This window comes from Bison bison, unplaced genomic scaffold, assembly GCF_000754665.1.
Source record: "Bison bison bison isolate TAMUID 2011002044 unplaced genomic scaffold, Bison_UMD1.0 scf7180017858048, whole genome shotgun sequence".
NCBI classification, from domain to species: Eukaryota; Metazoa; Chordata; class Mammalia; order Artiodactyla; family Bovidae; genus Bison; species Bison bison.
Window position 1 is genome coordinate 1,081,219 of NW_011488621.1, and position 17,683 is coordinate 1,098,901.

Below are 17,683 nucleotides of genomic sequence, written 5' to 3' on the forward strand. Positions count from 1 at the left end.
ATGCCGACTTCCCTCCTTGCCAAATATTTAGGGGGACATAAAAAATTAGAAGGCAGAGAGGTTATAGTATAAGAAACAGAATTTTTGTTATCTCAAAGCCAAAGTTAGAGAGACGTGCCACATTTTTTTTTGTCTGCCACGTGGCGTGTGGAATCTTGGTTCCCCAACCAAGGATGGAACCCAGGCTTCTTGCTTTGGGAGCATGGAGTCTTAGTCACTGGACTGCAAGAAAGTCCCAGTGATGGATATTATCTTTAAAAAGGAGGAATGGGAAAATGGTCAGTAGTAAATCTTCAGAAGATCTGAGGGAAGTGAGGAAGGAGAAGAAGTAAGTGGCCACTAATGGCATTTTAGTGGAAGTGGGGACATGTTCTGTCTCTGTAGCTGTCAGTGTCCCTCAAGGGGAGGCACAGGACCATGAGCTTTCTGACTGTAAAGGTTGTGCCGTGCAAAGATGTATGTAGTGCTAAAAGGAGGAGGTGGTATCAGTTCCTGCCATTTATTCAGGATCCACTGAGCATCTGGACCCCTTAGTTAGCACTGATATAGTCCTGAATAATCCTGTAGTTATCCTTCCTACTTTATAGGTATTGCTACTCTAGGAGGTTAAGTACTTTGCCTGTGGTTCTAAAGCCACTAAGTGACATAGCTGGAAGTGAAAAACCAAGAAGGAGCTACTCTGAAGCCACTCAAAATTGGAAGCCATTTCCATTACATACCGTGATAATACTTTTTCTTTGGTTGCAACTTCCTTGTCCAATGTCTGTCAACGTTTACGGTTGCAGTGTCCTTCTAACATTATTCCTGCCAAAACAGGTTATGAGAAAGATCTGCAGTGGACAAAGTGTGTCATTTTAGAAAGAGTGGTTTGCAGTCCAAAGGCATGATGAATCAAACCTTGCCTGTGCAGTTTCAGAGATATGGAAGTTATTTGCTGTAAAAAGTTACTTAGATTTTGGGAATTTCAGTTATAATCATTCTGCTTTATTCTTTGGGCATCACTTGTGTGCAAGGTTTTTTGGGGGGTTTTTGGTTTTGTTTTGAGAATTATAGATGGATAAGAGCTGCAGAAACTTCTTAGGAGAAAATGTTTTGTTTCTTGTAAAAGGAATTTCCAATGGTAAGAACCAAAAGCTATTGCTAGTACGACAGAAAGACCATTCTCTCTGTATCTAAAACAACCAGATGAAGGAAATAATTTTGTTCATAGGGACAAAAAGAATTGTTGATATGAGACGAGTGTCAGTCGTCTTTGACATGCAGCTCTGGCACCAAAAGCTTCAGTTCGTCATTTCCACATCCGTATGTAGTGTTGGGATGTTTATAAAGGGAGGGCTGTGTTCTGCCTCCTATTCTTCATCTGAGTCCTAGCCTAGCTTTGGAAAGCGGCTGATTCTCATGATAGGGAGGAAAAATATTCCTTATGCTGAAAAAAGAATAATATTATCACAAATAAAGGAAGACTATAAAGTGCCATGGACTTTGGGAACAAAATTTGCTATGAAATGGTATTCTTGAGACATCAATACTATTGTGGTAATTGTCACCAGAATCATTGCTTAAAAGACTGAAAGCAAAGCTCATTTATCTGAAAAATCAATGAAGAAAATAAGCAACTATTAGGAAGTACTAGCTTGAATATGAAAAGCACAAATTGAAAAACGTAAAGTTAGATGAAGCCATTGACCACCTTAACACCCTGCCTTTATGGATATACCCCTGGCTATCATACGTAATTTGCACTTTTCCACCTTTGTGAATGACGGAAAGCTTAGAAACTAAAAATGATTCAAATTAGCGTACTCATAAGATTCTGCACTCACAAGTACTGATAAGATCCATGGTTCCCAGAAGTGATGGTTGAGAGACCAAGTGCCCCTGGTCAGGCATCGATCTTAGAGGTATGGATTGCTGCTGTTGTTGCTGCTGCTGCTGCTGCTAAGTCGATCAGTCGTGTCCGACTCTTTGCGACCCCATGGTCTGCAGCCTACCAGGCTCCTCCGTCCATGGGATTTTCCAGGCAACAACTACTGGAGTGGGGTGCCATTGCCTTCTCCGACAGGTATGGATTAGCTAACAGGGAATTTGGTAGAGCCACCCAGAAGGAATTAGTGGAAATTGCTTTGCCTGTTTTCTAATAACTTTTTTAAAAAATATTTTTTATTTATTTGACTGTGCTGAGTCTTAGTTGCAGCACACGGATTTTCAGTTTTCACTGTGGCATGCAAAAACTCTTTGTTCTCAGCAGGCGGCAGGGAACTCTATTTCATGTGGGATCCAGTTCCCTGACCAGGGATTGAACCTGGCCCCCTGCATTGGGAGCACATAGTCTTAGCCAGTGGACCGCCAGGGAAGTCCCTGTCCCTCTAATGAACTTTTAAAAAGGAATCTGCACTTTGGAGTTTCCCATTTGTTGAACACTTGAGATAAAGTTTCCCACACCTTCATTGCAACGCATTGTCAAGAGCAATAAAAAATAGGCAGGTGTTTTTTTTCCCACCAGCTTATTTGAATTACTCTGTGTTGCACCTTTCTAACATCGTAGGTTGTTTTTGTCTCAGTAGTGGGTGCTAAATGAATGGGACTGAACAACTTCAGAATGGGACTGGAGGTAAAACTAAAGCCCTTGAATCCTGGATTAGAATCCAGAGATGCTCAGCAAAAAAGTCTCGTTTCCCAGCAGCTTTATAATCCAAAACATCTGTTTCCATATTTGGCATTATTCCACTTTTTTATTCTTAAAATTGTTCCCATCTTTCAAAACACTTTAAAAAATAAAGAAGTCCCCGTTCTGTCTCCTTTTTCCATTCCCCCACACATGCATTTGTAATTACCTGGTTTAGTCTGTGTGTTCAATCAACTTAAATCGAGACAGTTACCTACATCTGATTTCAATCTGAAGGAGCCATTGAGAACTGGGCAGTTACTGCTTTGTGTCTGCCAAGATGTGACTCTGCCAGGAAACGGATAGGACTTACACCAGGGTATTTCCTAAAGAAGCCACTTGACTCAGATTAGATGTTTAATTTCCTTAAAATATTGTTTTGGATCTAAGTCTGTGTTCTCTAGTTGGGATTTTCTGATGTAATTTAGGAATTTCACTTATTTCTGAGTTTGTTCCAGGATCCAGCTGGCATTATTCGAAATGCCTACAGCTCAAGGAAGTAAACCACCCTGAGTGCTGAGTGTCATACCTCGCTGCTCTGGAGGATGGACAGGCCCATGTTTGTTCAGGTCTTTGTGGCACCATTGTCCATGCAATAAGATTGAGTTAATTTTGAGAAAGAAGGGCTTCTGGTTATGGTCATGAAGCCTCTGATCAGAGGTACATATTTTTTTGAGATATTTTCCCGGGAAAATTAAACTGCAGTAGAAAAAAATTACTTTGTTCTGGTACTGACTATTAATTGTAATTCCATTTTTATTTATAACATTAGCATAGAAATCAAACTTCTAGATTTCCTTAGCTATGTTCACTTGAAACACCTGCTACTGGCCCGACTTTGAGATCTTAAAGTTTTTATTTTTTCCTCTTCATTGGGCTGTCATTTCTGAGTGGTAAAGAAATATGAACACAGGACTGAGCTGAACACAGGACTGAGCTCTTTCTAAAAGTTTTATGCTATCGTTCTTGAGTTTATAGGCTTCAAGGACTCGAAAGACTCTAAGAGCCCTTTATTTGTTAGCCAAATTAGGATGAATGCTAAAATTTCCTTAGCATATTTTGCACAGTGGTAAAAGCACACAGTCCAGGGTGATGAGCTGACATTCTACTGGGGCAATTTTAATAGGCTTATGAGCCCACCGTGGCCCAAACCACCAGCATGCTGAAAGCAAAAATAATCGCAGGAAACACAGTGGGGAGATTTTTTCCATATCCACATAGGTCAGGGCTTTAAAAAACTATATTTTAATTGTGATAACAGCCACATACTTTCAGCTGGTTGGGGTTACCAGATTATAGTCAGAGGTTTGTTTGGCAGGAAAATAAAACCAAGGAAGATAAAGAATAAAACAATGAATGGTACAGAGCTAAGATCGCTTGATACAACATTGCACAATGGATGGTCTTGCCAAAGGAGGCACAAACATTTCAAGGAGGCTTCCTGAGTTTCCCCCTCCTCCTAGAAGGGCCCTTAGGGTGCTGTCATCGTCAGTGTGCTCCCCGAAGCTCCCTCATTTCCCAGGGTCTTCCCAGGCAGGGGCTTTTCCGTCTCTAGTGCACCTGTGCCCAGCTTCATGGTGTGTGTATCTCAGAGGCAGCCTCATTTCTGCTTTTCTCACTTCTTGGAAAGCACCCATGGAGACGGGCAGTAGGCTTGCTAGGGTGCTAGAACTCACTAGAGTTTTTAATTTCCTCTGCTTTTCTGACTGCTCAGAGCTGCTGAGGTACAAATGAGCGTCAAAAGAACTCCATCAGCTGGAAAGCAGTATATGAAAATTGAATTGTTGTTTACCCAGTTTTAGTATTTCTGGTTTTTCAAAGCCAAATTAGGTGATCTGATTCATTGATTTCACAAATACTTATTGAGCACCTACTATATATATATATATGTATATATATATCAGGTACTGGGTGCTTAGAATATATTAGGGAAAAAACAAACCAAGGATCCAGTCTTGAGGGAGCTGAAGTTAAAGGGGATTGTTTTGAGACTTTCCTACCACTTGGTTTTCAGGTACAGTGAATAACTAATTGCAGTGGGAGAACTGAATGCATGCCCCACTCTTTCTGGTCTGTGCTGGAGCAGGGAATAGAATCCTCTGTCTAGTCCATTATATTCCTTTGAATCGAATAGTTCAGTTCAGTTCAGTTGTTCAGTCGTGTCCGACTCTTCGCGACCCCATGGACTGCAGCACGCCAGACCTCCCTGTCCATCACCAACTCCCAGAGCTTGCTCAAACTCATGTCCATCGAGTTGGTGATGCCATCCAACCATCTCATCTTCTGTCGTCCCCAGAGCATTCTCATAGTTCCTTTGTGGTTCCTGTTAGTGTCTAGAAAGAAGAAGCTTCTTCCAGGACTGGTGTCTGTATCTTTCCATGATGGTATTCTCATTAGGAGAGGAAAAAATTCATTTGTAGTAATTGTTAGTATGGGTGAACAGAAAATTTAGATGTGAGGATACTAAACCTAAAAAGAAGGAATGTTACAGTGAAAATGGAAAGAGTTTCAACCAGTTTGTGTAGATGTCTTAAGAGTTTTTGAAGTCTGGGCAGTCACCACACCAAAGCCTACATCTCCGTTGTGTTCAGTATGTACAAATACACACGTGGATTTTCCATTCTCACCATTCTTAAAAGTAAGGGGTGGGGGCAGTGCTGCCTAGTTTCTTTCTCAGAGTTTGGCCTGGTCCAGGTACTAATTGGAGATGTCACCCTCTTCTGCCTCCTCCCGTAGAGTTGCTGGAACTGCGGCCGTAAAGCCAGTGAGACCTGCAGCGGCTGTAACACGGCCCGATACTGTGGCTCCTTTTGCCAGCACAAAGACTGGGAGAAGCACCACCACATCTGTGGACAGACCCTGCAGGCCCAGCAGCAGGGGGACACGCCTGCCGTCAGCTCCTCCGTCACGCCCAACAGCGGGGCCGGGAGCCCCATGGACACACCACCAGCGGCCACCCCCAGGTCGACCACCCCAGGGACCCCTTCCACCATAGAGACGACACCTCGCTAGACGTGCACTCAGAACTGTCGGAGGAAAGACAACACAACCAACACGAAACCAATTCCTCATCCTCAGATGCTCAAAGTTGTTTTTTTTTTTTTTTTTCCTTTTTTTGTTTTGTTTTGTTTTGTTTGTTTATAGACGAACTATCCTGTTTCAGTACTTTCAGCAAGAGAGAACTTAACTGTATCTTGAGGCGATCGTAAAACAGAAGGCCAGTAACGGGTCATAATGACTTATTGTGGATAACAAAGATTTCTTTTCCTTAGAGAACTGAAAAGAGAGCAGAGAATATAACATGAAATGATAGATTTGACCTCCTCCCTGTTATTTTCCAGTAGCTGGGATTTTAAACTAGATGACCTCATTAACCGATGCTTTACCAAACAGCAAACCAAGAGATTGCTAATTGCTGTTGAAAGCAAAAATGCTAATATTAAAAGTCACAATGTTCTTTATATCCAATAATGGAAAAAAAAAAAGAGGAAAACCCTCAAGGGCATGAGCATTGGCTACAGCAGTAGACATTTTAACGAGAAGATGAATGGCGTCCGTGGGTTGCTAACTGAACTTTGAAGACCCGCTACATAACGCGCAGATGTGTAGCAAATTGGAAGGAGACACAGATGTTCGGGTTTTTTTTTTCCTGTTTCTGAAAAGAAATAATAATATCCAGGTCAACAGAAGGAAAAATGAAAGATGATTTTGCAGTGGGATATGTGAACACAACAGCAAGAAAAAAATGCCATAACACAAAAGGCTCCTTTATATATATATATATAAAATTATATATACACACACACACAGAAGTAAGAGACTCAGCCTGCAGTTATTAGCACCCTGGCAGCTCTGACACCAGCCAGCTGCTCTAAACAACCCTCAACGTTTCTTCACTTTTGCAAGGTTCCACAGAGCAAGACATTGGGTCTATTCCAGCTCATTCATTTTATATTGAAAAATAATTTTTAAAAAAATGGTGGCTCCAGCTCCAGCCCCTTTCTAAATTTTTTCAACCCCACCCTGTTTGGATTTTTAATTAAAAACTAGTAGTTCTCTTGGTGTTAAAACACTTCTGTCCTGTGAGGTTTCCCAATGGTGTTTTTCTTGTAAACGTGCTGGACGACTGTGAAGACGCGTTGTAGTTTAACCACGTGCCCACATTTAGTCTCTTTATTCCTAGTTGGTGAGAAACCTGTATCTTTCTATGCTGCTTTTATATCTGTATGTATTAGTGGTATTTCTCTAGTAGTTAAAAAAAAAGAAAAAAGAAAAAAAAAAGACTTTTTTGGTTGTCCTCAAGAAAAGAAAAGAAAAAAAGGCTATCTTTCGGAGCTGCTATTTCACTCTCTTATAGGATTTTTTTTTTCCCTGAAAACCAGCATGCTTCACGGAATGCTAACATATTGGTGTTTTTGTAAGAGGGATGTACATAAATGTATTTTGCACTGTCACAATGACTCCCTAGGCATGCTTTTTTTTTTTTTTTTTGAGCAAACTTTTTAAATATGCTAGATCCATTCTACCAAGTTTAGCTGTAGCATAGAGTAGTAGTGGATTTTTTTTCTTTTCTTTTTTTTTTTTGATGAAAAATCATTATTAGGGACTTTTGAAAAAAATAACAAGATATCCTACTTTTAAAAAAAGACAGTGCATGTGTATCGCTGTAAGGTTGTTTAAGTATTTCTAATTTTACAAAAAAAAAAAAAAAAAAAGATAAATCATTAGAGCTCCAAATGCTGAGGTGTAGACTGACAGCTTTAACACTGCTGAATGCCAGGTTACACAGTATTCTTACAAAAAGGGAAGTCAGCCAAAGACTGATCTGATGGACCAAAATTGGAATTTTGAAAAGCACCAGTACTACTTTCCAAAATGATCAGCAGGTTAAACATGTTCAGCAAGGTATAGTGTGAATCCATTAACCCTTCGTCGTCCAGGGTCCAGACCAGAACTACTTGTTAGTTTTGAAAATGGTAGCCCAGAATGTGGTTGTGTGCTTTATGGAAAGTCAGCAGTGCTGCAGGCTGTGTAGACAACCAAAGTTTTCAAGGCTGGGAAGACACTACTCCATGTACATATACACACCAGGCATTTATTTAAAAATCTAAAGTGGTCCGTTAACTTGGGTTTGGTTTTGTTTTTAAATAAAGCCTTTGGATACAGTTTTACATGGCTTTTAAATATCTGCATAGAGGTAATCCTAAATCTCTTTAGCCTAACATTATTTGCATTTCCCCCTGTATTTTCATGTACAAGTTGGCTTTAATTTTGTTCAGGTGGTGGTTTTGTTTTTGTTTTTTTTTTTTGGCTTTTTAGTTTAGAAACTTCTGATGAGCAAGTGAATCCATCTATCCACATGTTGAAAGTCCATCTGCCAGCACACCTGCTTAAAGTGACATGAAAGCACATAACCAGGCTCTGAATGGGTTATATTTTATCATGGTGCTCCCAGAATCCTTTGACCTCACTCTGCTTTCTAGTCTGCTAATGACACTGGACAGTCCTTTCTTACAGAGCTATTATATGTTCTAGGCTACGAAGGGTTAAATAATCCCAAAAATGAGGTATGTCATACCCACACGTCTTTATTTCTAGAAGCTGTGATGTATGTGAAACAGCACTGTTATTCTTAACACTAGTGTGTAAAATAAGGATTAGTACAGTACGTCTCATTACTTTTAATTCAGGGCACCCTGAGTGAAAACAAATACAAAAAAAATCCCTAACTCTGAGCTCTATCTCGAATTCCTCTTCCTCCTTCCCCGCTTCCTCCTCCTCTTCCTCTCCTCCTGTTTTGCTACATTCTCCTCAGTGGCAAAAAGTTTCACTCTACCTCTGACAGCATGTATATTGCACCAGTAGCTAACAAAAACTGGTCTAGTCAAACCAAATGGGCACAAAAGAACCAGGATACCAAAAGTTAAGCTCGTACAGCTGCAAACCATATCACTTCTTGGTAACAATGCAGACCTCATAAACCTAAAGAAGAGAAAGAAAAGAAAACTTTTGTTACTTTCCTTTTTTGCTTGTCACTTATATACAGGCTATGTGAGAGTATAATTTGTAGGTATAACACATTTAAAAAAAAAAAGTTATCTTCATTGGATAGAAATGAATGGTGGTCGCTGATAGGAATAGGGCGTCCTCGATCTCTTATCTCTGTCTCTGACTCTTTTCTCTTTCTCTTTTTTCTCTGTCATGAGACTGTGTGTGACAGGGCCACCTGTCTTATTTTTTTTTTGTTTTTCTTAACTTTTTTTTTTTTAATGTGTAGGTGCATGTCTTGGGGATTTAAAAAAAATTTCAAGGCTGGTTTTCTTATGCAAAGCATGCCTACGTCTGGAATACTTAGGGAAAGAAAGCGACTCCATGTTGTCCGAATTCCTCAAGGGACAGAAAAAAAATTGGAGACTGTCGAAATGCAGATTTGAAGTAATTTTTTTTAATATTATTTTGGGTTCTGCGACATTATTGTGAAAAATTAAAGTTGTTGTGCAATACTTAATTCAGACATGTACCACAAGTTAATGGTAGACTAACACTGGGGGGCGGGGTCTAGGCATCATGCTTTTGTCAGCATACTCTTGAGCTTTGAAGTCTACTATGTCTGAACTGTGGTTTCTTGTTTATCCTTTTTTTTTCCTTAGTTGGACTGTAATGTATGGTCTGTCAACCTGTGAATCTTTAAAGTATGATTCAGGTATTGTTGTATTCTTTACTGTGTAATAAAAAAAAGTTTAAAAAAACATCTTCTCTCGCCTCCCTTATCGTCAGTGTGTGCCACTGGCTGTCCACACAGTGGCTCTGGTCTGAGTGTCCGTCTTCATCCTCCCTGGTACTAAAGCACATTGGTAGGGTTTATTCAGCCCACAGAGCGCACCTCTGTAACAGGAATTGGCTCATCCATGGTTGATGAATAGGCCATGATGTCAGAATAGTGCCAGCGTCAAGGTGGTTCAGGGGGATGGTACCCAGGCAGGAGGAGTTGGAAGAATGGGAAGAGAACTGCAACCTTGCAGAGGAAAGGAGCGTTTGGGTGCCTTAGTTGAGCTGCTGCGTAGGTACCTCAAGGCCTTTTGGCTGCCTTTTGACAAAATTAGAAATGAGTTGCCTGCTCCTGGTTCAACTGGGCCAGAAAGGTGCATCCCAACGTGAAGTTCCGACTCATAAGTGCTAGCTCCTCCTGGCAACGTGAGTGGCAGATCCACTGATGCAGAGTTTGCTTCCACCTACCTTGTTCATTACCCTCTGAAATCTGCCATCGTCTCTCCTCGTCCTTTTGTATATTGTTAAACATCCTCTGTGGCAAGTCTCTGCCTTTGTTGGGAGGTCTGAAGTGTTCCCTCTACTAACGTGTGTTTTTTTTTCATGCTCTAGTTACAAACTCAAGGTTTGAAGCCCCTACCCTGCTCCCTGCAGCCCATGAATCCTGTAAAGGTTTATATATAATTTTCAAATCACAGGATTTTGGTTTGTTTTTTGAAATAATGTATGTACTGTGTTGTAGCAGGACTTTCTCTTCCCTCAACTTTCTCAAAGGGTTCTCAACTTTGTGGGCTGAAGAATAGTTGCAAAGAACAAGAGGACAGAGCCCATGAAGAGCCTGTGTCTGGAAAGAGTGAGTACTGGTTCAGGAAAGGGCGGCTTGAGACTGGCCGTCCAGCTTCCTCCCTGTGTCAGCTGGGTCCTCGTCCCAAGACCTGGCTTCTCTAACTTGTCTTCCTGGAATGTGTGCCTTTGTTCACATTTCTTTCTCCAGAAACACACAAGATAATGCAAAAAAAAAAAAAAAAATGTTTTAATCAGTAATGGACACCTCCCCTACAATTGTGATAGGTAGGGTCAGATACTTAACATAGCAGTTAATGATTTATTTTTGCAAAAGACAAAGCACCCTGACCTAAGGTGCCTACCCTATAATGTGTTAATATTTTTTTTCTCTCTTAAAAACAGCAGGATAGCAACCAGTAGGTAAGGACAGAAGAGACTCATGGAAGTAGTTCCCTTATAAACAAATCTTGAAAACACGTCTGGGACATTTTCATGCAAGTGGATATGTTGGACAAACGGCGAATGCTTTGTAATTTATTTGAAAGACAGCAAAATCTCAAGACTTCTAGGTATTAGACATCATTTTTTTTATAAGTGTTAATGATGTATTTGATAATATAAAAATATGTCTGCCGTGAAAGAACATTACAGCCATTTTTCTGGAATGGAATGGGAAGGAATAAGCAAAGGGGTTTGTTCTGTATGGGTGTCTATACCCTTAATCCAAAGTGAATAAATAAAGTTGTGTTTGCTCAAAGCTGTCCCTCGTCAGTATGTTCTCAGTCATACTAGGGAAACTGAGTCGGGTGAATACAGAAACTGTTTCTTCCCATCTCCCCACCTTTCCATCCATAAAACCACGGATGTAGGACCAAGGTACTGTGGTCATTTGCTTTTGGAATTTTCAGATTCAGATAACATTTTTGAAAACTCTTCAAGAATATACATGGGGAGTCTATGAGAACTCAAGGTCAGTACAGTCATCTATTTTACTATAATAAAAATAATATTTGAATGTGGAGAAAACTTACAATGGATAAGAGAAGGATTATATGCTCTTAGGTCTCAATGTTCTTTGTATTGGAGTTCTGTATTCCATTGTCAAGAAACGGATAAAGTAAACAGAATTTGAGACAGTGAGGAGGGCATGGCTGCCTGGATACCATGTAGGTCCCCACATAAGTCAGTGGCAGCTGGAGCCATTTTTGGTGGAGCCCAGCACCCAGTTGAAAGTGAAAGTGAAGTTGCTCAGTCGTGTCTGACTCTTTTCGACCCCTTGGACTGTAGCCAACCAAGCTCCTCCATCCACGAGATTTTCCAGGCAAGAATACTGGAATGGGTCGCCATTTCCTTCTCCAGAGGATCTTCCCGACCCAGGGATCGAACCCAGGTCTCCCGCATTGCAGGCAGATGCTTTAACCTCTGAGCCACTAGGGAAGCTCCAGCACCCAGTTAGCACTCAATAAATACAATTGAGTTTGCAGCTAGAATAATGTACCAGTTTTCCCAGAAATGAACAAATTGGCTGGGGGAATGGAAAGCAAGAGGAATGATTTAATCGGCTTGAGGAATAGTTTGAAGAGGAAGAGATAAACTCATAGGCAACTTGCTCACATGGTGATGAAGAGGCTGCTGCTGCTGCTGCTAAGTCACTTCAGTCGTGTCCGACTCTGTGCGACCCCAGAGACAGCAGCCCACCAGGCTCCCCTGTCTCTGGGAGTCTCCAGGCAAGAACACTGGAGTGGGTTGCCATTTCCTTCTCCAATCATGAAAGTGAAAAGTGAAAGTGAAGTAGCTCAGTCGTGTCCGACTCCTAGCGACCCCATGGACTGCAGCCTACCAGGCTCCTCCACCCATGGGACTTTCCAGGCAAGAGTACTGGAGTGGGTGCCATTGCCTTCTCCAGTGCCTTGCTTTTCACTTCCCTCTGCAATTATCGTTATTACTGTTTACCCGATGCCTGCATTTTCCCAAGTGCAGCTAGTGGTAAAGAACCTGCCTGCCAATGCAGGAGGCTCAAGAGATGTGGGTTGGATCCCTGGGTCAGGAAGATCCCCTGGAGAAGGAGATGGCAACCCACTCCCGTATTCTTGCCTGGGAAATCCTGTGGACGGAGGAGCCGGGCAGGCTACAGTCCGTGGGGTCACAAAGAATCGGACATGACTGAGCACACGCTGGCTGCGTGATTCCTGGCAGATCCCTACAACATGGATACATGATAAAAAGGAATACAAGGCAGTATAGGGGAAGAAACAGCAGTGGGCCTGAGGATGGCAACGCCATTAATTCAGATGGCCAAGGAAAGAAGTGATATTTAAGATGAAACATGGGTGTAGATGAGCCACAGGAAGATCTCAGGGGCGAGCAGGCCAGGCAGAAGGATGTGAGTGAAGGCTTCTAAGCGTAGAGATCAAGGAACCGTCAGTAGTGGCGAGTCTAAGAGACTGGTATGGCTGCGGTCAAGCTAAGCAGGAAGCAGGTTTACAAGGCCCCATGGGCCACAGGTGACATTTTGTTCCATGGGCCCCGCTGCTGGCTTATAGACTCTTACAGCCAGACATGCAGCCACATGTAGGGACCACTCAGAGTGAGAATGTGAAGTGAAAGTGAAAGTCACTCAGTCCTGTCTGACTCTGCGACCCCATGGACTATACAGTCCATGGAATTCTCCAGGCCAGAATACCGGAGTGGGTAGCCTTTCCCTTCTCCAGGAGATTTTCCCAGGCCAGGGATAGAACCCAGGTCTTCCACATTGCAGGTGGATTCTTTACCAGCTGAGCCACCAGGGAAGCCCAAGAATACTGGAGTGGGTAGACTACCCCTTCTCCAGGGGATCTTCCCAACACGGGGATTGAACCTAGGTCTCCCACATTACAGGCGGACTCTTTACCAGCTGAGCCACAAGGGAAGCCCAGTGATAATGAAGCCCTGTTTATTGGAGAACTAAGCCTGTCTGACCAAATGGTTGGGCAGGCAGCTGGTCATCTTAGAGCAAGGAGCAGAGGGAGCAACAGTCTCCAACTCAGTTCATTACTCATTCTGGGGGAACTTTCATTTGCTTCAGGAAATGTTCTCAAGATGAGCTACAAAAGAGTGAGGACAGAGAGACGCCAGAGAAAGAGGGTGTGATGGCACTCTGATCGGAATGTGTCTCCCCTCTACATTCGTCTGTTGAACCCTAATCTCCAAGAAGACAGTATTATGAGGTTGGAGGGAGTGGGTGGGAGGTGATTTGATCGTGAGGGTAAAACTCTTATGAATGGAATTAGTGCTTTTATAAAAGAGACCCCACAGAGATCCACCAGGTGAGGACGCAATGAGAAGTCTGTGCCCCAGAAGAGGAACATCTCCCCACCTTGCTGGTATCCTCATCTCAGACTTCCAGGTTCCAGAGCCATGAACAATACATTTCTGTTCAAAAACTACCTGATCTGTGGTGTTTGTTGCAGCAGCCTGAATGAACCAAGACAGAAGGAGACAACATTCTTGGCAGAGGTGACTCCATGAATACAAGCATAGAAACCAAAAAAGCAACATGGCGTGTCCGTGAAGGAACGCAGCCCTGAATTTTGCTGAAACAAGGCGGTGTTGGGTTTTTTGTTTTTCAGAGAGAGGCAAAGTTTTATAATAATAGCCTTTCTCAGGAAACTGATGATGGCTTGACTTTCCTGTGTGCAGAAAATAAATAAATACATTATTGATTCTTGGCTTCCTCGCAAGTGAGGTCACCGTTTTCTCTGCCAAAGAGAAAGATTTGTGTATTCCTAATTAAACTTGTCTCCGATGGTATATACTGCTATTTTGGCTTCCCTGGTGTCTTGGTGGTAACGAATCTGCCTGCTAGTTTAGGAAACAGGGATTCAATCCCTGGGTCAAGAAAATCCTCTAGAGTAGGAAATGGCAACCCACTCCAGTATTCTTGCCTGGGAAATCCCATGAACAGAGGAACTTGGTGGTCTGGAGTCCATGGGGTCGCAAAGAGTCGGACATGACTTAGCTACTAAACAATAATACTGCCGTTTAAAACACATCTTCTGGAGGTGTGATGAAGGATAGATAGTCTACAAAAAAAAAAAAAAGGCAGTCTTTTAAAATTCCCCTTATTAAAACTGTGTATTTTACTAACAAAATAACAGACCATAAAATTAAGGCAAGTATAAACCACCTCTTTTGATGGCAAATAGTACTTTCTCTTTGCTCTGTTAGCAAAGACTTTGAAAAACGCTAGCAGCAACTTTTTCCTACCGTCCTACCATTCAATATGTTCCCTAAAAAGTAGGCATAAAGTAATAACTATCATTTTTTGTGGAATTAAATAGAATATAAAGAATACAAACACACACACACACGTATGTGAGCACACACGTATACATACGTGTACATGCATATACTGTGTGTATGTGCTTGTGTCCATTGTGATTACCACCTACTTTTATGAAATAGTCTTACAACAGTATCAGCTAAGTTTATCTCAGTAACTTGGTAATCTGTGGTTCTCAAACAAAAATATTAAGTTGAATTCAAATGTGTTTATACAAGGTCTGAGGTTGATAACCCAAGGCTGAAATAGAAACTACTCGTAAAACAGTTGCAGCTTAATCTACAAGTTACTCAGCATTTCTTAAAACATGTTCTTTGAAACAATTGTTCCAGAAGTCAGTAATAGGCAACTCATGGGGAAAAAATGTAAAAAAGTGTTCAATGATCAACCTATGGTTAATGTTATGATTTATGTGCCCCAAGGGATCTGAAAAGTGTAGCTCTGGAATGATCACGTAGTTTTTTGTACTCTGATATTTCCCAAACTGTATATGAATACTTTCATAAAGCTCTGATTCATATAAGCTTCTGTAATACATTTTTCCCTCTCATTTATCACGTTTATTATGAGCAAGCCCTTGCATCTTGTCAGTCCCTCCCCTTGTATATTTTTGGTTTACAAAGGTCAGCTCTTGATCATCCATAGCTGCACACTTAAATGACCAGTCTTTCCTCAGTTCAACTGTTAACAAAGTTAAATGACAAATGGCTGTTCAGTTGTCTTCGGAATAAGGACTGAACACCATGGTCTGGATTCCAGGCCCTTCGTCACTAGTCTGCCTCCCGCCTCTCTACCTCTAGATTGCACTGCTATCCTTGACAAGTCTCCTTACCAGCCAGATTTATTTGTTTGTGACTAAATTAGCTATCTTCTGCTGTGGTCTGTACTCAGGTTGGAAAAGGATTTCCAGAAGCATTTCAGAAAGTAGGGAGTTTATTAAGAACAAAGAGCAGACGTAATCGGAGCACTACACGCACAGTGGGCCAACCTCTTGACCAACTGGGGGGAGTCAGTGCTTTGAGTATGTTAGTAGCCAATTTGGGGGTTCCCTGGTGGCTCAGATGGTAAAGAATACGCTTGCAATGTGGGAGACCTGGATTCGATCCCTGGGTCTTGAAGATCCCCTGGAGAAGGGCATGGCAACTCACTCCAGTATTCTTACCTGGAGAATCCCCATGGACAGAGGAGCCTGGTGGGCTACAGTTCATGAGGTCACAGAGTCAGACACGACTAAGCACAGCACAGCACAGCCAACTTTTATAGTCTCAAGACAGAAAATTCCTGCTGGAAGGGTGGCATTACACGATTGGTTAAGGAGCTATTAAAAAGCAGAGACATTACTTTGCCAACAAAGGTCCGTCTAGTCAAAGCTATGGTTTTTCCAGTAGTCATGTATGGATGTGAGAGTTGGACTATAAAGAAAGCTGAGTGCTGAAGAATTGATGCTTTTGAACTGTGGTGTTGGAGAAGACTCTTGAGAGTCCCTTGGACTTCAAGGAGATCCAACCAGTCCATCCTAAAGCAGATCAGTCCTGACTTCATTAGAAGAACTGGAAGCTGAAACTCCAATATTTTGGCCACCTAATGCAAAGAACTAACTCATTTGAAAAGACCCTGATGCTGGGAAAGATTGAAGGCGGGAGGAAAAGGGGACAACAGAGAATGAGATGGTTGGATGGCATTTCACGGACATGAGTTTGAGTAAAGTCTGGGAGTTGGTGACGGACAGGGAGGCCTGGCTTGCTACAGTCCATGGGGAGGCAAAGAGTCAGACATGACTAAGCAACTGAACTGAACTGAACTGAGGAGCTATAGGGTAATACTGGGGTGGGCATTTTTACCTAATGTGGGGTCCGGGAGCTGTCCAGTAAGGATCAGGGGGCTCATGGCAGCAGTTACTGTGGGGCTCAGTCAGTTCTGGAGATGACTCTGAACCTGTGACCTTGGTATAGAATGCCACATCTTCCTGTCTCTGTGCCTTTGCCCACATCCTCTTTCGTCAAGAGAGCTCTCAGTGGGCTTCTAGTGGAAAGAGTCCCTGCTGGCTCCCTGCCCTTACTTCATTCTCTCCTGTAACATAGACAAGATCACTTCCTTTTCATTCGTGAACTCTTCACATTTACCTCTGTTCTGCTTCTGTCATGACAGTAGTTGGAAAGCTAAGAGAGTGGTTAAAAATAGCATAGGGCAGGAGTTAGGGCTTCCCTGCTGGCTCAGTGGTAAAGAATCCGCCTGCAGTTTAGGAGCTGCAGGAGCTGCATGTTCGATCCCCACGTCAGGGAGATGCCCTGGAGGAGGGCACAGCAACCCACTCCAGTATTCTTGCCTGGAGAATCCCATGGACAGAGGAGCCTGGAAGCCTGCAGTCCATAGGATCACACTGAGTCAGACACGACTTAAGTGACTAGCACAGCACCGGACAGGAATAGACACATAGCCCCAAGTGGACATCTGGCAACAGGGAAGAACTGTATGGAAAAGAATGGAGTCTGTCCATCCACACCTCTGGGCCCTCAGCTGATGCCAGTCCCTGAATGGTCACAGAACTCGAAGATCCAGGACAGACCAGGTGGTACTGCACGAGTTTACATCCTCACAGCAGGGCACAAGACACCTTGCCCAACATTTGTTATCCGTTCTCTTTTAGTTAATAGACATTCTAACAAGTGTGAGGTAATATCTCATTGCAGTTTTGACTTGCATTGCCCTGATGATTTATGATATTGAACATCTTTTCATGTGCTTGTTAACAATATGTCTTAAAAGATGTTTTCAGATCTTCTGCCTGTTTTTTAAATCATATTTTTTGCTATTGATTTGTATTAGTTCTTTATATATTTTGGATATTAGACTATTAACCCCTTATCAGATATATGATTTGCAAATATTTTCTCCTATTCAGTAGTTTGTCTTTTTATTTTGTTGATAGCTTTCTTTGCTGTACAGAGATATTTAGTTTAATATAGTCCCTTGCTTATTTTTGCTTTTAATAGTATTATTAAAATAATATTATTTATTTGTATAGTTACCATTATATAGCAGAAAATATCATGTATGAAACGAGATGCCAGTCCAGGTTCAATGCACGATACTGGATGCTTGGGGCTAGTGCACTGGGACGACCCAGAGGGATGGTATGGGGC

At 42.1% G+C, this 17,683-nt stretch overlaps 1 protein-coding gene across 8 annotated transcripts in view; it reads left to right on the forward strand.

Moving 5' to 3' along the window:
• Window positions 1-9,416, forward strand: part of RUNX1T1 (runt-related transcription factor 1; translocated to, 1 (cyclin D-related)) — a 156,099-nt gene extending 146,683 nt beyond the window's left edge. For all 8 annotated transcript variants that reach the window (XM_010861944.1, XM_010861961.1, XM_010861967.1 and 5 more), the window contains one exon: window positions 5,402-9,416. In XM_010861944.1, the coding sequence (XP_010860246.1) occupies window positions 5,402-5,677 (276 nt within the window). In that variant the 3' untranslated portion in view covers window positions 5,678-9,416. The remainder of the gene's footprint in view (window positions 1-5,401) is intronic.
• Window positions 9,417-17,683: the final 8,267 nt, after the last annotated feature.